A 26,040-nucleotide genomic window follows, 5' to 3' on the forward strand; every position below is an offset into this window, starting at 1 on the left:
TTCTCATCTATGCAAAGTCTTCAAAGAGAAAGCATTTGCCCATAGACTGGGCCAAGAAAAAACTTTGGAAATCATTGGAAAGAGGAAATCTTGGATTCTAGTGCTAGATATATAGTACAGGTATGGGATCCCTTATCCGGAAACCCATTTTCCAAAGGCCATCTCCCATAGACTCAATTACAAGCAAATAATTCTAATTTTTGAAAATGATTTCCTTTTTCTCTGTAATAATAAAACAGTACCTTGTACTTGATCCCAACAACGATATAATTCATTCTTATTGGAGACAAAACAATCCTATTGGGTTTATTTAATATTGAAATAATTTTTTGTAGACTTAAGTTATGGAGATCCAAATTACGGAAAAATCCCTTATCTTGAAATTCACCCACTTTCTATTTATTCCTATGGGATTTTTAGAACTGTATTTATTAAATGCTGAATTCTAACTTTCATCTATGAAAAATTCACTTCTAAAAATCCCATAGGGATGAATCCAAAGTTGGGGTAAACTCTCGTTTTGATAAATCTGTCCCTTAGATTTCATGGTGTCTTTGATTTTTCTGTGATTCAACTAAATGTACTATTATATATATCACAATAATGTACAGCAAAAGGACCCTGCAGTATAATACACTACTTTGAGATTCTATAATACAGGAAAATAATATTGCCTGCTTCTCACAGGGAATAGATAAAGCCCCAATAGAAAATATATATATTTACATGGATTATAAGAAAAAAAATGCATCATGCTGGGCTTTGAATACATGCTTTTTATATCTAATCCAAGGCTGATATGGGCAGTATGTATTGTAAATGGATTTTCCAACACTGGGTTATATCCTGTTGGGCAGCTTAGACTTGCACCTAGTATCTAGTATAGTGTAAGCTAGCCAGATCATTCTTTCATCTCAAAATGATTTTAAAATGTTAGCATTGCTAAGATTAATTGGAAGCTTAAGGATACATTTTATTTAGTATTTATTTATTTCTTGGAGCTTATGGATGGGATACAATTCTACGATTAAACATTAAAGTACAGCTAGGTTAGCCCAGAGCTATAGTTGCCTTTTAAGAGCTATTAATTCAGAACCACAGAAATGTATTCTTTCTTCAAATGAACATTGTGTTGGCTTCAAGACCTGTTTTATTATAACATGCCTTTTGAGGGTTTGACCCCATGTTTTGGTTCACTAACTGTGGTTTGCACTTTAGAGATCTTTAACTAATATAAGTGCTAAACTGAACGTATGCACTTACTGATTTAAACCAAAAAGCAATTTTAATCAATCTCTAACAACACAAAAAAATAAAAATGGAAGATCTGATTGGTTGCTATGGCTAACTGTGCTGATACCATTTATTGCACGTGTTAATTATTCCACTAATGCTATTTTCCACTTTACAGAGACAAAGAATATTACAGAGCAGAATATTGTTCTGTTTGTAGCTCTGCTAAGAGTTGGAGAGAATATTGCAGCTTTGCCCTGGTAAGTATGCCACAAGTTACAATATATAATTAAAAATAGTATTGGTTTACCCAAATGTGAACCCAGACACCAGAATTAGTAATAGGCAACCTTAAAGGTAAGTTAAAGGTACCACCTCCTGGCTAAAGGCCCCCATACACGGGCCGATAGAAGCTGCCGATATCGGTCCCTTGGACCAACTCGGCAGCTTATCGGGCCGTGTAGGGGCAGAAACGAGGGGCCTGGCCGACCGATATCTGGTCTGAAATTGGCCAGATATCGATCGGCCAGGTTAGAAAATCCAGTCGGATCGGGGACCGCATCGGCTCGTTGTTGCGGTCCCCGAACCGACTGCCCCATGGCCGCAAATGTAATCCGATTTTTTTTTTTTAAGCTACTTGCTACCCGATATCGCCCACCCGTAGGTGGGGATATCGAGTGAAGATCCGCTCGCTTGGCCACATCGCCAAGCGAGCGGATCTTATAGTGTATGGGCACCTTAAGACTCCCTAGTTCTGTAAGAGCTCTTCCAGTGGGTCTTTACACTGTCCAGATTCATTCTGCATTTTCTTTTTAGAGAAAGCTATCTGCAGTTGAATGCCATTATATGATTGGCTCATGTGCAAGTCTTCCATTTTTATGTTGTCTCTCAGATAATAGATAAGAACATTGTGTTACTGATATTCATGGCTCACTATAGTCTTTTTGATTTTCTCTTTCATTTGTATATCATTCATATCTTCCTGCAATTATTCATTGCTAGTAATGTACTTTTACTTCTAGACTTAATTGCTTTCCTAGTCAGGGCATTCCCCCAGCAATTCTGCTACCTGGGGGACTGTTGTCCCTCTGCGCCATAATGGCCCTATCTATGGTTCTTCCACACTCACTAGGGTAGAGGCCTTGTGTTTGCTTCTGCTCTCCCACTACACTCCAGAGCCAAAATGTCTAGTTTAAAACTAGAAGTTTATATTTTACAGTTAAATGCGCATTCAGCTTCAGAGTTTGGATGGCATAACATGCGGTGCACCAAATAGTAGTATCAATAATGGCATAAATGTTTAGTTTGCTTGGCACAAGTTAGTTGTATCCACAATGCCATCCACTAAGGGAACCTTGGAATTATTTATCGGTCCAGTAGTAGTACTAGCAGTGGTACTAGGGTTTACTAACGTTTAGACTCCATTTTAAACAAGTGATTATAATTTTTAGAAAATATTTCCTTTTTCTCTGTAGTATTAAACAGTACCTTATACTTGATCCCAGCTAAGACATAATTAATCCTTATTGGATGGAAAACAATCCTATTGGGTTTATTTAATGTTAACTTAAATCATGGAGATCCAAACTACGGAAATATCCCTTATCCAGAAGACCCCAGGTCCTGAGCATTCAGGATAACAGATCCCATACCTGTACTAAATAAACATTTGGTTAGTATCTGTCTTAGCAATGAAAAAATAGCCCAGTGGCTGCATTTCTGTGGTAAATAGTTCCCAAAAAGAAATGCATTTATATTGTATACTTTCCCTTGCTAGTTCAGAATTATTTGTGTAGAAGAGAAACTATACTAACAAAATAGGGGCTGAATATTTGTGACTTGCTCAGTAAAGCATGAGTTTCCCCCATGAGCTTTCCATTTGTCTTGTCAGGGGAGCCCCACACATAGCAGCTACCATACATATTAATAATACCTTAGATACCAAATAAATATAGCTCTTTGTGCAGCATTATTTATGCTAGTATGATTAACGTACCACTTAATGTATCCTACATAGAAAGTAAACTCTTTTTTATAAATAGGGTTTATTTCATTTCAGGCATTTGAGTTTTATGGGTAACGGTCATCTGCTTCATTGGACTGAATAATGGTATGACTCTCCAAGGGCTGGACCAAACTTGAAGAGGTCCACAACTGAATATTACAATATATACAAGGCTTTAACAGTGATTCCTAAATACATATTTATGTGATGGGTATTCAGTCAGAGGTTGTTTAGCTCTACCCAATACACTACAATACAATAGAAATGGAAGAATGATTAGGCTAAAGCAAAGGCATGTTTATACCTGGGTTGTGGCAATGCCCTCTAATTCAGTATTTCTGGAAACAAGTAATAGAGGAAATAAGCCAAACATTGGGGTCGATTCACTAAAGGTCATTAATGCTTAACGCATAGTTTTATGCGTTAAAATGGTTTTGTTAATTAAGTACCGATTCATCAAATAATTTTGCATGCATTGTTACTCATATTGCATGCACAATAACCCCAATTATTGCAAATGGTTATTTCCATCTCATTGCGGTGATTATCTAATAGAAATAAACGCATAATTTACAGAAATATTTTAAGCGTTAAACGCATAAAATGTGTTGATAATTACTGTGAAACTTAATGCCTCCCAGGAGTAGGCGCCAGGGGCGGGTCAAGCCGACCGGGCGCCCTAGACAACACGGTCGGCCGCCACACCCCTCCCCCCACCCCATGCTTTGGCGCGCATGCGCAGTCACGCGTGGGGGAGCGCGATGCGATGGGTCATTGCCCTCGCCACTAATGACAAGCGGCAGGGGCAATGGCAAAGAAGGAGGACTAGGGGTAGGCAGGAGAGGCTCCTGCCTGGTGCCCCCTAATCGTTGCACCCTAGGCAGCTGCCTCTTCTGCCTACCCCTAGTTCCGGCCCTGGTAGGTGTTACTAAACAACATTGCAGCTGGTGATTGTCTGTGGTGACAAGATGGATTTTGCAGTCGGATTTTTTCTGGAATCTGAAGAAGAAATTCAAGTATGTGTCGGCCCTAGAGTGATGCATCCTCCAGTTTTCAGGGAAATGGTAATTTTCAGAACAGTAGTTTTCAGAAAGTAATGGTTACGTGTGTAATAGTGTGCGCTAATATCGCGTGCTACGAAATAACGCATAAATATATTGCATGGTTTAAAATAATGCTTAAAAATATGTCATCGCAACATATATAACAACAATAAAATCGCTTCTTAATTCAGACAAGTGTCTTTTTTGTGAATCGATCGTTAATTCTCTAAATATAAGAAGTGATAATATTTTTAACGCATGATAAAAATAACACTCGTTTTTTTGGCCTTTAGTGAATCGGCCCCATTGGCTCTTATTGTCCCCCTAGATCTATAAATAATATTACGTAAACCCTCAACTGCTGAAAAACACCTATTTACCTTTTGTATTAATTATGGCTACTTTTCCCCTCCTTCCCTGCAGGCTAACAGGATCACTTGTTTCAAAATATCTCTGTTTATTATTAGTTATGTTGAAAGTTTATGATGTTACACAATATGAGGTATTACTGGTAGCAATACCATGATCAAGACTGTACATGATTTACTTTGTAACACTTGTAAGCAATGTTCACATATTCTTTTTTTTTTTGTAAATCTGAGAAGCTATACTTTGGTTTCTATCTTCTCTCTTTCACTTTCTGCCTTCAGCCTGCATCATCCAAACCCCACAATTCCCTGGTGTCAATAAGTATAGTAACATCACATTGTGAGGTTATGTAGTTCCTGCATGCTGTCTGTAAGCTGTGGAGAAGTTGATACAATTTGTAACTTCAGTGTTTCAGTCACTCCTCCCCTGCCAGGATTTCAAATGATGCAGACAGAGAAACCCTGTTTTGCAGCTGGAATTCAGGATAAAAAAATTATTCATACTTTTTAAAGGAACAAATTACAGTGATACATATATTAGGGGTTTCTGTGCTGTGTGGTGCTTTAACAAATTTTGATTCAGAAGCCAGAGTTCCCCTTTAACTACGTAACTATAAGCTGACCTAGGATCACTTAACAAGAGCTAAATAAGATGATTAAAATGAAAATAATCATATATTTCGAGTGTATATTTGTTTACAACAAAATGTGTAAAACAAAGAAATAAAGGTATAGTGGCCTATTTCGTTTTTAGTATGCTACTGTCTAAGCATCCGTGAATGGTGAAAGCACAAGAACGATTTAAGCACCCACTACAAGTTGTAGATCTGTATCTAGGCGATACTAAAGGGACAAGGGGGCTGATTAACATTAGTTCTAAACTTGTAGTAGAGGAATCCAAACTAAATGCTGATTATTTGTAATGTGTAAATGCACCCGTGCTATTTAGCACCTCAGTTAAATTATCAGTAAATTATCCCCAAGATCTTCACAAGCCCTAAATTCATGTCCCTGGGGTTATGTAATGCATTTTACATTATACAGTAGCACTGTGAAAATACATCCCAACCGGGTGCCTCACAGTCACAGTTTTCTCTCTTCAAACCACATAAATATTTCTCATACAAACATATGATTATTTTTGAAAAGGCTCCATCTGTCTATCTGAATGACATTTTTCCTTAAACTCCTCAATATCCCCTTCTGTTCCATGCCTTGAATGAGCATTCTGTCTTGAATTCGACCCTCTGCATTTGCGATTCCAAATTTCCTTCCACAAGGTCCCTTTGTCTTTGTCAGTCGGTAAATCTCCAGCAAATGTCATTTTCCATTTATTCAAATGAAATCCTATCTGCAGAATGTAGTTCTTTATTAATATTAATACATGACTCTGACCTAAACTAAAATATCGGCATCATTTAATGGCTACATTGGACTCCTACCATAAATGTGATACCGGTTAAAGTAATGATAAAGATGTTGCTAAAAGACTGTAACACTATGGGGCATATTTACTCAAATGTGAAAAGTCAAATTTGATAAACTTTCTCCAAAAACCAAAATTTGCCACAACTTTAGCAACAGACTAAATTTTTATACTGACTTCACGCTGGCCAACATTCATGTAATTGCATCACTGCAAAATTTCAAAAATAGGTTTTTTTGCCAAAAGCAATTTGATCAGGTCGAGACTGGCAAACTGCCAATATGGGTATAGAATCTATTATCCATAATGCTTTGGACCTGGGGTTTTCTGGATATAGGACCCTTACATAATTTTGAATTGCATACCTTATGGCTGCTAAAAATCATTTAAACATGAAATAAACCCAACAGGACTGTGTTGGTCCCAATATGGATTCATGCAACTTAGTTACCATCAGAAGCATAACTAGATGTTACTGGGTGCCACAGCAAATTTATTTTAGGGCCTCAAAAGATTGCAGAGTTGACTTTTTCCACTACAGGTATTGGACCCTTTATCCGGAAACCCATTATCCAGAAAGTTCTGAATTACGGAAAGTCCATCTCCCATAGACTCCAATTTAATAAAATAGTTAACATTTTTGAAAATGATTTCCTTTTTCTCTGTAATTATAAAACAGTACCTTATACTTGATCCCAACTGAGATATAATTAATCCTTTTTGGAGCCAAAACATTCTTATTGGGTTTATTTAATGTTTAAATTATTTTTCTAATAGACTTAAGGTAGGAGATCCGAATTACAGAAAGACCCTTTATCCAGAAACCCCCAGGTCCCGAGCATTTTGGATAATGGGTCCCATACCTGTGCAATATATTGAACTTTCTCATCAATTAGGGCCTCACTGGGCTCTGCACTTCTGGGCCCCCAGCCACCGCAGGGCCTGCTTCCTCTGCAGTTACACCCCTGCTTGCCATCAAGTACAAGACACTGTTTTATTATTAGAGAGATAAAGGAAATCATTTTTAAAAATTTAAATTATATTTGGGTTTATTGGAAACTGCATTATTCCAGATTCTGAGCTTTCTGGATGGGTTTTGTGGATAACAGATCCTATACCCGTATAAAGATACAGCTGCCACTTTAGCATCTCATTATCAGCATGACACAAATGCTTTATGGCATGAATTTGACAGAGTAATTACCCATTACAATTGTATGTACACAGAAAATATGCTCACAAAATTCCACAAATTATGTACACCAGCAACATTTTAGCACATAAATGTTATTACAATTTCAATTGAATGCATGATATCCTTAAAAACAAGCCTGACATATAGGTGCAAACTTTGGTGGAAAAAATTCCCAAAGTAAAGGCCCGTGTAAATAACAGTGTAGGACTGCCCTATGTAGTGGTTAATGTGCATACCCTCAGTGTTTTGTGTTTCACCGCCCCAGGTAGCTAATGAGGAATCAGAATTAGAGGTTGAATTTCTGTGACCTGCCAACCCTCAAGGTGGTGCAATGGTTAGTACTGCTGTCTTGCAGCCACTGGGTCTGCTGTTCAGCCAGGGCTCTATCTGCACTGTAAGGAGTTTTATGTAAGTTTGTATGGGTTTCCTCTCACACTCCAAAAACATGCTTAGATCTGCGCTACTTGGGTGACATACCGCAAGTAGAACATATTACTTATGATATGGCGGGAAATTGCTTCCCTTTTCCCATTTTCCCACGATTGATCCAGATTGCCGAGAGTAATATGTATTACTAGGAGCGATCCTGTTATGTTATGGCAAGTCATTTTTGGTAGACTAGATTTAACCATATTATATGATATTAATAGATTTTCAGTTTTGTTGTAAGTTTTGGGCAAATGGCACACCAGTATCATCCGATGAACTGGAAAACCTGGGGCAAATCTGCCTCAAAGAATGGACCCAAGTCACTTCCGACCAGTGTACATAGTTTACCCCAAAACAACTTAAGCTGTAATAGCTGTAAAAGGTGGCTCTATGTAATAAAAGTGACGGATCTCAGTACTTACACAAACAGCATAATGTGATTTTTTTTTTTACCTTTAGATTCTTGTTTTAACCAGTACAAGAAAAATCTGAACAATGTTTTTGACCTTTTAATCTAGGAAAAATCATGATTGCTGCTAAGGAAGCAAAAATACATTTTTACCAACTTATGTCAAATTGGCAAGAGCAACAGGTGGGGGGTCTCATATTCTTCTGGATTACCAATGGCAAATATGGCACAGCACAGCAGCAGGCAATGCACTGACAAGCAGCTGTTTGTGTGTTGCATATACTAAAGTTATGTAACCCCTTCTTGGCTGTAAACAGACAATGTGCAGCTAGGTTTGCTATAGAGCATGGGGTACACTGGACTCTAACACACAGGATGGACATTCACTATGTGGAAGGATCAAGGTGGAGGTATAGTGCAACTACTCACTTGTGCTTTCAAAAAATTAAATGTTGCCAGAAGGTTCTTGCAGCAACCTCAAACAGAACTAGTTTATTCTGCAAGATAATGCAAGACAGGGTTGATATTCACTGTCCACAGAGGCAAATTAGCAGCAGTAAATAAATGATGGTACATTTGTCAGGACAGTAGAGGAGACAGCACAATGCGACACCATGCAGAGTTAGCTTAGGGATGTTTAAATGTGGTGTGGTCTGGATCACATACAGCAGACATGGATCAGGGAGATAAACTTAGCCTGATACCCTCATCAGTAATGCGGTCCATTGACTTAGGCAAGCAGAGCCCAGGGGAGAGATACTCCCTGCTATCGATCCCAAGTTGGAGCACAGGCTGCTCTTACTAGCTAAATCTATCTATCTCATTTTCCTAGAAGGTGCTATTACAATTAGTAACCTGTCTTGATTTTACTAGAAGGAAAGGGTCCCTCTAGGGCAGAACACTTACTGGGCCTGGATCCCAGGCGCAGTGGAACATCCACCTGGTAGAAAAGTGGGTGGGTTCAATCAAGTTATGAATTACTTCTACTAGAAATATTTTGGTGCATTCCATAAATTGAATTGAATGTCTCTATATCTTCAATGTCTCTCTATATCTATATGTGCATACTCACAAGTGCACCTGTAATTTAGAATATTGTCATAAAGGTTATCTTTATGGTATGTCAGTGTGATTTTTCTGTACTACATAACAAGACCCATTCTGGAAAATAGTAGAAGCATGTAGAAATACTTACATATATAGACGAGATACTAATTACTAAACTAACTGTAGATCTTAAGATCCCAAGAGCCTTGTATATTGTTCAATAAATCATCCAAGCCACTCTTAAAGACATTAATAGAATTACTCCCAGAATCCACTGAAGGGCTGGGGATGGCTAACAGTGCAGTTTTTTGTCCCTGAATTGAATCTGGACCCACCTTTAGCCCTCATCATTTTGTGCTAAATTAACTGTGTGTTTTTCTCTTAATGTTGAGAGGTTTTGCTTCCGGGCACCCGTAGCAAGTTGTGTCCACGTTCAGTCCAGTGCTGCAACTCATGTGAGATCTACCAGACTAGATACTACTTTTCCAATAAAATTTTTATTGATTTTAATAACAAGAGGGGAAGGGAACAAAAAAAAGGGGGGGTGTACATATATTGGTAATTTACATACAATATCTTTTCCAGTTGTACATTAATGAACTTATTACTGTAGAGGTGAGGGAGGGGAAAGAGGTGGGGGGGGGGGAGCCCTCTAGCAGACTAGCTTATGGATTGTTTATAGAAGTCCGATTCTTTGAATGATAGCCAGCGGAACCAGATTGCGCTATAGGTGTCGTAGTTTTCTGGGGATGAAAGGGAGCGTTCTTCAAATCTGTGTATTTCCTCGATTTTCCTGTACCAGTCTTATAGTGTCGGCGTAGCAGTTTGTTTCCATCTTTGTGGTATCAATATTTTGGCTGCATTTAGTAAATGCGGTTCGAGTGAGTTTCTAAAGCTGGACAATGGTTTATCTATATGAAATAGCAAGACATACTCAGGAGCATTGGGTATTTCTATATTTGTAATATGGTGTATTGCTTTCCTGACATTCTCCCAGAAAGGTTGGATAAGTGGGCACGTCCAAAATATATGTAGCAGTGAGCCTTTTTCTTTATTGCATCTCCTGCAGGTATCACTGGTATGTTTATAAATAAGTTTCAATTTGGAGGGGGTGTAATACCATCTTGTGACAATTTTGTAATTTGTTTCTTGGATTCTGCTACATCTGGAGCTTTTGAGTAGTTTCTTCATTAGGTTGCTTAACTGTTCCTCTTGGAACTGTATTCCTGTGTCTCTCGACCAGGATTCAAGGAACCCGGGTTTTGTGAATGCATGTGATTGCCTTAGGTTCTTGTATACTTGGGAGATGGTGTGTGTAGGTGGTATTGACATGGCATTTAAGGTTTCAAACGGAGATAGGGGTCTGCCCAGTGTGGATGTGCCTCCTAGACTTTGGTAATAGTGTTTTATTTGTGCGTATTTCAGATGGTCCATATTGGAGAATGGTTTGATTGCTTGGAATTTCCGTTTATCTATAAATTCTCCTTTATCCATAAAGTGTAGTAGTTGGAGGTTGTCTTCTATCAGCCAATGTGTAAAGTAGTTTGGTTGTTGTCCTGTGGGAAAGGCTGGGTTATTGATTAGTGGCAGGAGGGGAGATGGGAATTGTGTTAATTTGTATTTTAGGCGACATCTATCCCAGATTGCGAGGGTATTTGTTAGTAATGGGTGGTCTGTGTATCTAATTCTTCTATATCTTTTGTCTAGCCATGGGAGGTGGATTAAATAGCTGTAGGTCGCTTGTTGTTCTATTGCAATCCATAGCTTGGTGTCGGCATGGTGGGACCAGTCAATGATGCGCCCCAGCACGGAGGCTAGGTAGTACAGTCTGCAGTCAGGTAATGTTGCCCCACCTTGTGTTCTGTCCTTTGTTAGTGTTTTGTAGCGGAGCCTGGGTTTTTTACCCTGCCATATGAATCTAGTGATGGTGGCTTGGATTGAGTCAAGTATGGATTCTGGGATATGTAGAGGTAGAGTTTGGAAGATGTAGAGGATCCTGGGTATTATGTTCATTTTAATGACATTCATTCGTCCAAACCACGATAGAGGTTTGTTTAGCCAATTGTCTAGGTCTTTTCTTATAGATGATAAGAGGTTTTTTAGGTTGTTGAGTGTCCAGGTTTCGTAGTCTTTGGAAATTTTTATTCCTAAGTATGTTATGGTGTGAGAGGCCCATTTATAAGGGAATTTTTGGGATAGGGCCTGTATGGTTTGTGGAGTAAGCGATATGTTTAGGGCCATGGATTTCGTGAAGTTTATTTTGAAGTTGCTAAGGTGTCCAAAGTTTATTAGTAGTTGATTGAGAGTTGGGATAGATATAATTGGTTGGGTGATAAAGAATAGCAGATCATCTGCATATACTGCGATTTTATGGTGGCGGTTAGCAATGGTTAAGCCTCTTATATCGGGGTTTAGTCGGACGTGGCATAGGAATGGTTCAAGTGCTATTATAAATAGTGAAGGTGATAGGGGGCACCCTTGTCGTGTACCATTTTGAATGTTTATGTGGTTAGATAGGGCGCCGATGCGGGCGTGTGGGTTGTTGTATAGGGCTTGTATCCATTGTATTATTTTAGGGCCTAGTCCGATATGTTGGAGACATGCGAACATGTAGGTCCAGTTCACCCTGTCAAAGGCCTTTTCTGCATCCATTGACAGTAGCATTAGCTTGGAGTTTTGTTTTTTAGCCATATATAGAATATTTATTAATCTGTTTGTATTATCTCTGCCTTCTCTACCTGGTGTGAAGCCAACTTGTTCCGGGTCTATTATTTTGTGTAGTATATTTTTTATCCTGTTGGAGAGAATTTTTGCAAGGAGTTTAACATCTCCATTTATTAGGGAGATGGGCCTATAACTGCCAGGTTCTTGGGGATTTTTTCCTGGTTTGAGTATTAAGCTGATATGGGCTTCTAGGGATTGTTTGCTAAACCGGGACCCCGTTTGTATATCTTGGAATGCCTTAAGCATGTGGGGGAGTAATTTATCTTTGAATGTTTTGTAGTAGAGAGTGGTGTATCCATCTGGTCCTGGTGCTTTACCTGTGGGGGTTGTTTTCATGGCTGTTTCCAGTTCTTCTGTAGTTATATTAGAATCTAATATGTCTGTGTCTATAGTTTGTATGCGTTTCATGTGGGATGATGTAAGAAATTCAGAGAGGCGTTTTTTGAAGTCGGATTGCGTATTTGTAGATTCATCTGGTAGTTGATATAGATCGCTGTAGAATGTTTCAAAAGTATTGAGTATTTGTTCTGTAATATAGGCTGTGTTTCCATTTTTTAGTTTTATAGAAGGTATGTAGTTTTGGTTTTGCCTTTGTTTTAATACTCTGGCAAGTAAGCGGCCACATTTATCTCCATGTTCGTATAGTTTATGTCTGAAAACTGTAATTGCTTTCTGTGTGAAGTAGTTGAGATTGTTCGCTAAATTTTTCCTCGCTTCTGTTAGTTGAAGGAGTATTTGGTCTGAGTGGGTGTCTTTATGCGTGCGTTCTAATTGTTGGATTTGTTTAATTAAGTCTGATCTCGTTTTTTCTTTTTCTTTTTTGCGTCTAGCTCCATGTTTGATCAAGTGTCCTCGTATTACACATTTATGTGCTTCCCAACAGGTTAATGGGGTTGTGTCAGGGTTGGAGTTTTCTTTGAAGTAATTTGTTATTTGATTTGCCAAGTCTTCCCTGATATCTCCGTCCCTTAGGAGGGCTTCATTAAGGCGCCATGTGTTATGCTTTGTATTGGGAAGTGGGGTTTGTAGTGTAAGGGCAGTCATTGAGTGGTCCGACCAAGTTCTGGTTAATATTTCGCTTTTTATCACCTCGTGTAAGAAGTAGTGGGATACAAAGATGTAGTCAATCCTAGAGTACTGGTTGTATCTATGCGAGTAGAATGAATAGTCCCTCTCTCTGGGATAGAATATACGCCAGGGGTCTATTAGTTGAATCGAGTGGAGGAGTTGTTTACAACGGGCTATTTGTTTGTGTGGGATGCTAGAATGGCCCGTAGAGCAGTCTAGTTTTGGGTCGAGGGGTATGTTGAAGTCCCCTCCTGCCACTAGTGTGCCTTCTGCGAATGTTTGTAAAGTGTCAATTATGCTGGTAAGTTCTGTTACTTGTTCCGTGTTAGGTAGATATATGTTTGCGAAGGTGTACATGTAGATACTACTTTTCATCTGCATTTGCAAATGGCTCACAAGTTACTGCAGCTGTAATAATGCTGGGATTCTGGGAAAAAAATGCTGCATTGTCAGAAATCAACATGGCAATTTCCATCTGAAATTTTGCAGTTTGCACGGAGTGCTGCTTTGGTAAATGAGCCTTGCTGTGTCCACAGTCCACTACGTAATTCCACGTGTGATATCCTTATTTAATATAATTGCAGTGACCGAATTTTTTCCAGCCCTTGGACACTGGGCCAGTGGGTGTGAGAAAGTGTGACAGCAAGTTAAATGGGTACAGCCATATGGAAGGCAAGGTTCTTATTTCCAGCTTGATATACCTGCTCCACAAGTTCCCTGCATGGAAATGTCTCTACATTCTTAACCCCTCTCAGGTCAACAATTTAAAATATTCTATTGCTTCTTTTAACTGTCATATAACAAATGAGTCTTGTGATTCAATAAACAATCAGTAGCAATTGATCCAGGGTACAATACAATTGCCATTTGGGGGGGTCTTTACTTTTTATAATATTGAACTGTCTGTTTACCTTCTGGAATTTGTATTAGCTAGGGTGTTTTGCAGAGGATATATATATATACAGTATATATATTGAAATTATTCATTGATTGAGGTTCCATTGGGCCCTCTAAACATCTGTATGTCTGGGTCGTATAGCAGTACCCAATGTGGGAGGGAAATAGCCTCTGGGAAGGGACTGTGGGATAGCAGGTATAGTAGGGAGAGATGGTGCCTATAGTAGCAGTGGGGGGATAATAGACTCTGGGAAGGGGCTGGGGCTGTGGGATAGCAGGTATAGTAGGGAGAGATGGTGCCTATAGTAGCAGTGGGATAATAGCCTCTGGGAAGGGACTGTGGCTGTGGGATAGCAGGTATAGTAGGGAGAGATGGTGCCTATAGTAGCAGTGGGATAATAGCCTCTGGGAAGGGACTGTGGCTGTGGGATAGCAGGTATAGTAGGGAGAGATGGTGCCTATAGTAGCAGTGGGGATAATAGCCTCTGGGAAGGGATTGTGGCTGTGGGATAGCAGGTATAGTAGGGAGAGATGGTGCCTATAGTAGCAGTGGGATAATAGCCCCTGGGAAGGGACTGTGGCTGTGGGATAGCAGGTATAGTAGGGAGAGATGGTGCCTATAGTAGCAGTGGGATAATAGCCTCTGGGAAGGGACTGTGGCTGTGGGATAGCAGGTATAGTAGGGAGAGATGGTGCCTATAGTAGCAGTGGGATAATAGCCTCTGGGAAGGGACTGTGGCTGTGGGATAGCAGGTATAGTAGGGAGAGATGGTGCCTATAGTAGCAGTGGGGATAATAGTCTCTGGGAAGGGACTGTGGCTGTGGGATCATTGGTATAGTAAGGAGAGATGGTGCCTATAGTAGCAGTGGGGGGATAATAGCCTCTGGGAAGGGACTGTGGCTGTGGGATCGTAGGTATAGTAAGGAGAGATGGTGCCTATAGTAGCAGTGGGATAATAGCTTCTGGGAAGGGACTATGGCTGTGGGATAGCAGGTATAGTAGGGAGAGATGGTGCCTATAGTAGCAGTGGGATAATAGCCTCTGGGAAGGGACTGTGGCTGTGGGATAGCAGGTATAGTAGGGAGAGATGGTGCCTATAGTAGCAGTGGGATAATAGCCTCTGGGAAGGGACTGTGGCTGTGGGATCGTTGGTATAGTAAGGAGAGATGGTGCCTATAGTAGCAGTGGGGGGATAATAGCCTCTGGGAAGGGACTGTGGCTGTGAGATAGCAGGTATAGTAGGGAGAGATGGTGCCTATAGTAGCAGAGGGGGGGATAATAGCCTCTGGGAAGGCACTGTGGCTGTGGGATAGCAGGTATAGTAGGGAGAGATGGTGCCTATAGTAGCAGTGGGGGGATAATAGCCTCTGGGAAGGGACTGTGGCTGTGGGATAGCAGGTATAGTAGGGAGAGATGGTGCCTATAGTAGCAGTGGGATAATAGCCTCTGGGAAGGGACTGTGGCTGTGGGATCGTAGGTATAGTAAGGAGAGATGGTGCCTATAGTAGCAGTGGGATAATAGCTTCTGGGAAGGGACTATGGCTGTGGGATAGCAGGTATAGTAGGGAGAGATGGTGCCTATAGTAGCAGTGGGATAATAGCCTCTGGGAAGGGACTGTGGCTGTGGGATCATTGGTATAGTAAGGAGAGATGGTGCCTATAGTAGCAGTGGGGGGATAATAGCCTCTGGGAAGGGACTGTGGCTGTGAGATAGCAGGTATAGTAGGGAGAGATGGTGCCTATAGTAGCAGTGGGGGGGATAATAGCCTCTGGGAAGGCACTGTGGCTGTGGGATAGCAGGTATAGTAGGGAGAGATGGTGCCTATAGTAGCAGTGGGGGGATAATAGCCTCTGGGAAGGGACTGTGGCTGTGGGATAGCAGGTATAGTAGGGAGAGATGGTGCCTATAGTAGCAGTGGGGGGGATAATAGCCTCTGGGAAGGCACTGTGGCTGTGGGATAGCAGGTATAGTAGGGAGAGATGGTGCCTATAGTAGCAGTGGGGGGATAATAGCCTCTGGGAAGGGACTGTGGCTGTGGGATAGCAGGTATAGTAGGGAGAGATGGTGCCTATAGTAGCAGTGGGATAATAGCCTCTGGGAAGGGACTGTGGCTGTGGGATAGCAGGTATAGTAGGGAGAGATGGTGCCTATAGTAGCAGTGGGGATAATAGCCTCTGGGAAGGGACTGTGGCTGTGGGATAGCAGGTATAGTAGGGAGAGATGGTGCCTATAGTAGCAGTGGGGATAATAGCCTCTGGGAAGGGACTGTGGCTGTGGGATAGCAGGTATAGTAGGGAGAGATGGTGCCTATAGTAGCAGTGGGATAATAGCCCCTGGGAAGGGACTGTGGCTGTGGGATAGCAGGTATAGTAGGGAGAGATGGTGCCTATAGTAGCAGTGGGGGATAATAGCCTCTGGGAAGGGACTGTGGCTGTGGGATAGCAGGTATAGTAGGGAGAGATGGTGCCTATAGTAGCAGTGGGGGATAATAGCCTCTGGGAAGGGACTGTGGCTGTGGGATAGCAGGTATAGTAGGGAGAGATGGTGCCTATAGTAGCAGTGGGGATAATAGCCTCTGGGAAGGGACTGTGGCTGTGGGATAGCAGGTATAGTAGGGAGAGATGGTGCCTATAGTAGCAGTGGGATAATAGCCCCTGGGAAGGGACTGTGGCTGTGGGATAGCAGGTATAGTAGGGAGAGATGGTGCCTATAGTAGCAGTGGGGGATAATAGCCTCTGGGAAGGGACTGTGGCTGTGGGATAGCAGGTATAGTAGGGAGAGATGGTGCCTATAGTAGCAGTGGGGGATAATAGCCTCTGGGAAGGGACTGTGGCTGTGGGATAGCAGGTATAGTAGGGAGAGATGTTGCCTATAGTAGCAGTGGGATAATAGCCTCTGGGAAGGGACTGTGGCTGTGGGTTAACAGGTATACAATAGTAGTGAGTGAAGTAATAATGAGAGAAATAGTCTCTAGGAAGTACATTGCCAGTAAATTTGGAATGTTGTTCTTGGCCTTGGCTGGCATTTTATTAGCTAGGACAGTGAATATTGGCCAGGAGGCAACCCTAGCTGTGGGATATAGCAGATATCACGGTATGAGATGGTGATATTAACCGGTCATACTAGAGTGGCCCAACCAGTGGTTCTTCTGCTATCAAAGTACCCACCACCTAATGATAACCAGAAAGATATAACTCAATAACATCTAGAGGGCACCCTGATTTATGGGCCCCATAGCAACTAAAGAAGGAAAAAAGTACCGGATTATCTAAAGAAATGAAATGTTGGGGCATCTCTGTGTATTATGTCTTTTATTTAAGAAATATGTGCACATAAATTAACAAGAAAAGTAGTGCCAAAATAAGTGTATTAAGCATCTTTACTGCCAACTTTATTTAGGCAGTTTCAAGTAATTCGATAATTTTCTTTCAGAAATATTTTATTTCTTCCATTCTATTAAGGAGATAATGATGTTCATATTGTCATTCATTCGTAGCATATATGTTCTATTTTGGTTATTTGGTTATTTAATGTGCATTAGCGGCGTCGAACTGTAAACTCCTTTCGCTATAAGGGCGCTGCAGATGGGAAAGGTCACTGCTAACAAAAAAAAATTATGTAGGTCATCTGCCAGGGATGCAGGTAATTGAACACACTGCTGCACTGTACGCTACAGAAGGGACAGGCAGATGGCTTGAGCTAGACGCGAAGCCCCATGGGAGTTGTAGTTTCTGTTTCGGTCATGCTTCATGAAGCAGCGGCCCCAAAAGACTACATCTTCCATCATGCAAAGCGCGGCAGGGCATGCAGAAGCGCTTGCTAATACTCTCCCCCCACATCCGTATGCTGAGTGACTGACTGCTTAGGGCTGACACGGAACCGGCAGGTTTCACGGGAAAGGGGAAGGGCTTGTCCTGCTTCGTTTTCACTCAAACCAGGCGTATTGCTGCGCAGCAGAAGGGACTCGGGCGGAGGGGGCAGGAATTTGAAAATCTGTAGTCATTTCCTGTAGAGGTTCATTTCCTGGTTAAGCCCCAGTTATTAGCTGCTCTGTCCCTATATCCAATTGTCCGTATGGGGCCAGTCACCGCCTTGCCTCCCGCTCCCCTGCGGGGCTGCCCTTGCTAGCTGCTAGCATTGCTGTCACCCCTCCATTGCTTGTTTCATGGCTGAGCCCTTGCCCATTCCCAGCCTCCATGTCGGTGTTAGCATGCTGATCATGCGCTCCCGGGCTGCGTGAAGGCTGTCACTTGGTCTGTCCGTATGTACGCATGTCTATGTTCCCTGCACACTGAGCCAATTGCCGGTGGGTGTGCCATTGATTATTACATTGAGCTCCATTGAATAAAATAACTGGCCCCAATTTGGATCGCCTGGAAGGATTTCGGGGTTCGGAAACATGAAGAAGTTTTTTGACTCCCGGCGTGAGCTGGTGGGGTCCGGTTCTGGAGTCGGTGGTGGCTCGTCCAGCGGCCTGGGGACTGGCTACATCGGCAGAGTCTTTACTATTGGCAGGCATCAGGTCACCGTGGATGAGGTCCTGGCTGAAGGTACAACACATATTTTCTACTGCAGCCTCTCTTTACTACAATGACGTTGTGATAGGAGCAGTTCAATAGTAACCCCATTCCCTGTGCATTATTATTATTATTGTTCCCATTTCTAATTCACATCTTATTGCTTGATAATTCCTAAGTAGCATTTTACCACGTTTCATGCTCCAAGATCCCAACTATTATGCATTGGCCAAGGATGGGTTCCTAGTGTCCTTCCAGATGTTGAAGGGCAACTCCCTGGCATAGTTCAAACAATATTTGAAGGTCTGCAGGATGCCCACCCATGACAAGCAGGGGTATTTTCTGTACACTAACAGTATCCCTTGCTGCTGTGTTGGTAACTTAGTCAGGGAAAAGGGTCACATTATAATGGAGAGTTACAAAGTGCCATTATAATGGAGAGTTACAAAGTGCCATTGTGATTGGATTAGTGGAAGAGTATATATGCTGAGGACTTCCCATACCAGTCAGTTGAACTGAAGAAGCTGCTCGGATGAGTAGTGAAACGTCTTCAATGATTACCAAACAAGTCCAGTTGCTTTAAATTTATTTATACTAGATATACCATGACCTGGATGAATGAAAATCTTCATAGACATTATAATGGAGACTGCCGTCACCGAGGGACTCGTCCAACTCCAGGCCTTATAGTTGTTGCTGAACTTTGTCATTTATCCTTTGCCAGCCTTCAGTTGTCAGGGAAAGGGTTTCTTGTGTGGTAACAGCTTGGTGGCTACTGAATGGATATTCCGGGCCTGTACTTCTTTCTGTGGCTTTATTACATAGGATATATGATGGAAAGGAGACAAGTATCCCCATGTTTGTTTTCCTTACTATTGTATGTCATATGATTCTATTGTATAGAAGCATATCTGTAAATAACAAATCTGATTCTATATCTGTTATTTATTATCTGTGCCTATACCTAATCTAAAAGACAGGGCGCACAGGAGCAGTTATTTATGTAGTTGTAGATCATGTTAAAGAAATTGTTGTGCTTCTTGCACAGTGATTCCCAACTTTATCAGTTGGTACATATTCCCATTGCCATTCTGTTAACTAAAAGTGAATAAGCCCATATTTAACAGTGGATACATGTTGCATTTATTCATATCAGGTGGTTAGTCATTGTTATGGTTATGTGGACTGCATTCCTGAAGGAAAGGTTGGAAAGCCCAAATGCTGGATAGTTAATATATGTGCTTGTATTTATACCTTTAATATTGCTTGTATATGTACATATCTAGATCACTGTAAATAGATGGGTGTATACATTAAACATACAGATAACATAGAAATATTGACCGATAAACAAGGTAACAATGGCCCTGCTCAATAGCGCTTACCATCAGGACTAAACCGTTTATACCCATATGCAACCTGTAATGATTTTGCACACTACACTTACTCATACACACAGTACAGGTATAGGACCCATTATCCAGAATGCTCGGGACCAAGGGATAAGGGGTCTTTCCATAATTTGGATCTCCATACCTTAAGTCTACTAAAAAATTAATAAAACATTATTTAAACCCAATAGGATTGTTTTGCATCCAATAAGGATTATTTATATCTTAGTTGGGATCAATTACAAGGTTCTGTTTTATTTCTACATAAAAAAAGGAAACCAGTTTTAAAATTCTGAATTATTTGCTTATAATGGAGTCTATGGGAGACGGGCTTTCCGTAATTCGGAGCTTTCTGGATAACGGGTTTCCGGATAAGTGGTCCAATACCTGTATAATAGACATGGATTTCTAAATTTTGTACTGGTATGGGATCCCTTATCTCTGTAATAATAAAACAGTACCTTGTACTTGATCCCAACTAAGATATAATGAATCCTTATTGGAGGCGAAACAAGCCTATTGGGTTTATTCACTATTTAAATTTTTTTAGCAGATTTAAGTTTTGGAAATCCAAATTACGGAAAGATCCCTTATCTGGAAAACCCCAGGTCCCGAGCATCCTGGATAACAGGTCCCATACCTGTACACAGAGATTATAGAGTGTTCTGATTGGTCAGCTGTAAAACCAAAATTGGAGTAAAATCACATTCTGAAATAAAGCATTGCAGTATTGAGACTACCATCACAGGCTAATGCAATAGTGAATATGAATTATTAGCCTAAAATTTGTAATTGGCACAAGCTTTTTGCCTTTCTCTTGACATTTAGGTTTGTAACCGCTTGCTTGTAACATCAGCCCTTGGTACAATTTAGTCAATAACTGTCTAGTTAGTATGTATAATATTGTTATACCTATGGATATGCCAATTGGCAGTTTAAGTGAGAAAGGCACAAGTTACCCTTTGCATGTCCCTATGCTCTGTTACACCTGCACTATATCTTCCTTTACTTGGTGCTGGAAAAAATTGCACTTGGTAAGAAGGAGGCAGAAGTTCTGCATTAATGGAGCAGAAAGTGTTTACTCAAGTATTACAAGGTCGCATCTGACAATCTGCATCCTGGATAAATCATTCTGATGCAAGGGAAAGATTCTGAATGCTATAAATAGGAAAAATTAGTTCTAGAAGTCACCACTGGCTTATACTTAATATGCATTAAAGTTCCAGATCAGTACAAGCAGGTTTACCGATACACAATATATTGAGAGTACATAAATTGTGGAGTCATGGAACAGGCTGGAACCAAGAGAGAAATTATGGAAGAATGTGCATGAGCAAGGGTGTTAGAATTTAGAGCAAAGATACAAAGGTAGTTGTGTCATGTTGTTGTCTAATACCAAGTGCAAATGATGTCTATTTTCTGGAATAACTCACACAACAATTTTTGCACAGGCAGTATGCCAAGTGGTTAAATAGTTAAAGCCATGCAATGCTCTTCTAAATTAAATGCTATTTAGTTCTGTAGGATGTTGCTTTATTATACCTGTCTAGGTATGAAGGGGTCAGAAAGTAGCTGGTATTAAATAAGAATTGGACTCCTGGTCCTGGTTGGCATACTCAAGAAAACCAAGTGCAGGTATGGGATCCTATATCCATAAAGTTCTGAATTAAAGCAAGGCTGTCTCCCACAGACTCCATTGTAATAAAAAAATAAAGATTCTTAAAACTGATTTCCTTTTCCTATGTAATAATAAAACAGTACCTTGTACTTGATCCCAACTAAGATATTAGTTCATGAATTCTTATTGGATGAAAAACAATCCTATTGGGTTTATTTAATGTTTAAATGATTCCCTTTTCTCTGTAATAATAAAACAGTACCTGTACTTGATCCCAACTAAGATATAATTACCTCTTATTGGGGGCAGAACAGCCCTATTGGGTTTATTTAATGGTTAAATTATTCCCTTTTCTCTGTAATAATAAAACAGTACCTTGTACTTGATCCCAACTAAGATATTAGTTAATGAATTCTTATTGGATGAAAAACAATCCTATTGGGTTTATTTAATGTTTAAATGATTCTTAGATTTTAAATATTGAGATCAAAATAAAGGAAAAGACCCCCTTATCCAGAAAACCCCAGGTCCCAAGTATTCTGGACAATGGGGCCCGTACTTGTAATATGTTTTTACTACTTTGCTTTACTTTGACTAAGTGTTAATCCCCCCTTCCTTTTCCAAATCTCACCTATTAGCTGACCTCATAAGGATTCAGCAAGTTGTTGTCACATATTGTGGTCCAAAAATGTGACACCCCAGAACGAATTGATGGTGTATGCTGCCTAGGTCAGCTATAATAGGGCGACCAGATCATAAAAAAAATTCAGGGACACATCTAGAAAATCCAACTAGCAAGTCTGAACTGATTGCAGTGTAATTTAAATACAATGTCCCTGAATTTTGAAGTGATCTGGTCACCTTAAGCTATAAGGTTCAACGTGCCCTAGCTTTCTGCATTTTCCTCTTTATTAAATGTTTCATAGCCCTGTATGTACTTACTTCACGTTTGCCTCTTTTTAGCCCCATTCTCAAACCTGTTTTTTCTGCTCCATTCTCTTTTTCTCGTACCCTCCCTTTTTTCTCTCTGAAATTCTGGCTCAGCAGTTTTTCTCTGGCTGACGCTGATATACAATCGTTCATTATAAAATGCCCATGGGATACCCAGGCTTCTCCTGCTCCACTTCCTCACTCCATGCTGGAATATACAATAATTACAGACACATTGTCCCATTCATGCAATAAAGTGTTTTTTTCACCCCATACCAGTTTCTGTGGCTCCTGTTAGTGACAAAGAAAAACATTATAGAAATATAAATCAGGAGCAACATTCAGAAAGACATTGCTAAGGAAGGATATTGTAAATCTGCAGTAAAAATTGTGCTGCTCTCTCTATAATGATCAAGTCTTAGACATTGTGCTGTTGTATGTTTCTACAGGTGTAGCAGCCCTGTAACACTTGGTATAACTCCCTAAACATGTCCCCTGCTGGTGTCATTGACACACAAGTGTTTCCTGTCAGTTGCTGAGGAGTGACAATCACATACCTCTTATATTTTATGACATCTGAGTATTTCCTTTTAGCTTATAAAAGATTCCTTCCCTCAACAAGGCCAGCTATTCTTTATCTTTGTGTATAGGGCAAGGCTGCAGTAAAACTCACTTTAGGCAGATCTAAGTTGTATTACTCTTCTGTTTGGGGCATGTATGGGCAAATACACAGCGGTTGCTTTCTTCTGCCTTTGTTTTGTTTTGCCACGAATAGTACATAAACTATAAGGGCATAAAGGGCTGTGTGATCAGAATCATCTTTGAACATTTATAAAATATATCGTTGGCAGGGGCTGTGCTGCCTCTGCAGAGGCATTTTAAATATACTTTATTTTAAACGACACAAATATCAGCAAGAGGTGCTGTGGTCTGTGCCTTGGTAAAGCAAACAAGATGGCAGCTCCTTCTAATGTGTGTAATTTTAAATATGCAAAGAGGTGAAGATCTGGGTATAGTTTTATCTCCAACAAACTTAAAGATCTGTCAGATTTTTTCATAAACACGAGTTTTTATCTGTGGGAGAGTGGAATATTGCACTGATGTTTGCACATGCTTCATGTGCCACTGCTAAAACAACCTAATTTTTCCATCTGTAATTTAGTATGTATTATTAACATTTATATATAAAGCGGCAACATATTCCGCAGCGCTGAAATAGATCTCTCTGACTTCAAAGAGATTCATTTACAAATACAGGTATGGGATCTGTTATCTGGAATGCTTAGGTTTTCCATAATTTAAATCAACAAGTTTGCATTAAGGATACTAAAACAACTAAATGGACCCAATAGGATTATTTTGCCACCTGTATAGATGTATGGAGCTGAGTTACTAGCAAATACAAGATACAATTTTATTATTATAGTGAAAAAGGAAATCATTTAAAGAAATTAGAATTATTTGCTTAAAATGGACCCTGTACAGCCTTTCTGTAATTCAAAACTTTCTGGATATTTGGTTTCTAGGTAAGGGATCCCCATACCTATATATACACGTATAGATCAATATCAAGTGAAATCCATACTTGTAATACACAAGTCATGAATGTCATATAAAATAGACTATCTATGGTGCTGTCTTTAATCATAAAAAGAGACATCTACTATTGTATTACAGTAGGGAGGTATATTATTCCCCATGTAATCCATAATCAGCCTAAGAAATGTAACCTTATAAGTATTGTTTAGTGATGTCATTCCTTATATACAGCCTTTAGTGAGGGATTTTGTTTGTCATGAAATTTGTGTGGCAGCCTCTACAATCCGTTTACATACATTACTCCCTGTATATTTCTATTACAGGGAGTAATTTTTATAGGTGTATTTAGTTATGCTGATGGCCTTATGGAGTATCTTTAGCTTATTATTTCTTCATTAACTAACCCCGTAGCCATTAGCCAGCCATTGCTGACATCTAAATCAGTGTTTGGGGCTAGTAAACTCTTATATACACCTTGTAATTTAAACTTTTAATTTGTGCTTGTAGCAAAAGGTGGTGCAGAGAGATGGTTATGAACAAAATGGGTAAATAGTTACAAGTGGGTTGTCTTTAAGCATTCTGCTACAAAAGAATAAAAGCTATCACTGTTAATTATGAAAAATAAAATAGTTGTAAATGTGTGTATCTTGTTTATGGGGATGCCTGGCGGTAAAGCAGCCCTGTTGCTAAAATCAGTTTTGGGCCTCCTGCTGACATAAGAGCCCAGTATGCCCAAAACTACAGTATGTCAATCGGCAGGTGTGAGGCCATTCCTAACGTTGTAGAGAATCCGTAAGAATTCCTGCATCTTGCCTTTCATAGTTGTGTTGTACCTTACAGTTTGGTACCTCTCTGGCTAAAATAATAATGCATACCTGACCTATTCATATTTCATAAGCATCCTCCATCAATGCAGAGGCCAGGTCACTTTGATATAGAAGCATAAGAATAAAATACAGGAAAAAAAATCTATCTCTCATTACCTCCCAGTTATTCTAAGTTTAAAAATAGCAATTAGGAAAAAAAAGTCACATCACATCAGGCCTTTGGTACCCAGGATGCTGCTTGTGTAGTTTCCATGGAGATGGTCGTGGTGATGGATTTGGGCCTAGGATTCCAAGCACAAATGCTGAACATTTACTGAGGCAGAAAGATACTCAGACTGCAGGATACAAATAGATATTCTTCACTTTTCAGATAGGATTGTTCAGTCATACCGACGAGGTTCCATCATTTATTTTAGTAGGCACAAATGCTGAGGCCAGGGCAGCTGATATTAATCTGTAATGCATTCAAACAGCAATAGCCAGAGGGCTAAACTATCATTTGTAGTTTAGTTATTATTATTATTATTGCAGGTATAGTATCTTTTACCTAGAAATCCGATATTCAGAAATCTTCCAGTTACAGAAAGGCCATCTCCCATAGAGACCATAGAGACCATTTTAAGTGCACTGTATTTCTCAATGGTTTTCTTTCTCTCTGTAATAATAAAACTGTCTAACAGTACCTTGTAGTTAATGGTAACAGCTGCATGAATCGATATTAGTGACAAAACTATCCTATTGGATTTATTTCATATTTAAATGTTAAATAGCCTTAAGGTATGGAGATCCAAATAATGGAGAACTCCAGGTCCCAAGCATTCCGTATTACAGACCCCATACCTGTACTCACTTGTCTCTATTGCTTAGGTTCCCAAATTTGTGAATAGTTGACATTTTCGGCTAAATACTTACCTGCTCTTATAGATGTACCCTTAAGCCCATCTACAAGGCCAGTCAATGTAAAAGTTGGAGTTCTATTTCTGGATTTGTAACATTATGACTGATATGGCATTCTTTACATACATAACACATACAGGTATCTGTAAACCTTTTATTGGGTTGGGGATCAAGTGTTACACCACTTAGGGGACATGGACTAAAAGTGCCGATGCCGTGCCTGTTAATGGAGCTACAGAAAGGAGTACATAAAAGTGGATCTGCTTTCCTCCGCTGACATACAAAATGCAGGCAGAGGATCACAAATAACTTGCTTCATGTGCCCTTGGCCTAAAAGATAAAGCATTATTTATCAGCACATATAACTTTAGAAAGGGACCCCTACAGAGATGCATTCAAAAATCTTTATTTTATTTGGAAACCTAAATGACATAGACTTTAAATACATTTTATACTGACAGGCTATCAAAGTGGC

At 40.1% G+C, this 26,040-nt stretch overlaps 1 protein-coding gene across 12 annotated transcripts in view; it reads left to right on the forward strand.

Moving 5' to 3' along the window:
- Window positions 1-17,632: 17,632 nt before the first annotated feature.
- The window catches only part of aak1 (AP2 associated kinase 1), a 68,037-nt gene continuing 59,629 nt past the window's right edge, over window positions 17,633-26,040 (forward strand). For 2 of the 12 annotated variants that reach the window (XM_012965974.3, XM_031897602.1), the window contains exon 1: window positions 17,636-18,396. In XM_012965974.3, coding sequence (XP_012821428.1) covers window positions 18,246-18,396 — 151 coding nt within the window. In that variant the 5' untranslated portion in view covers window positions 17,636-18,245. 12 annotated transcript variants of the gene reach the window in all.

The sequence above is a fragment of the Xenopus tropicalis genome, chromosome 3 (genome assembly GCF_000004195.4).
Source record: "Xenopus tropicalis strain Nigerian chromosome 3, UCB_Xtro_10.0, whole genome shotgun sequence".
In the NCBI taxonomy this organism is placed as follows: Eukaryota; Metazoa; Chordata; class Amphibia; order Anura; family Pipidae; genus Xenopus; species Xenopus tropicalis.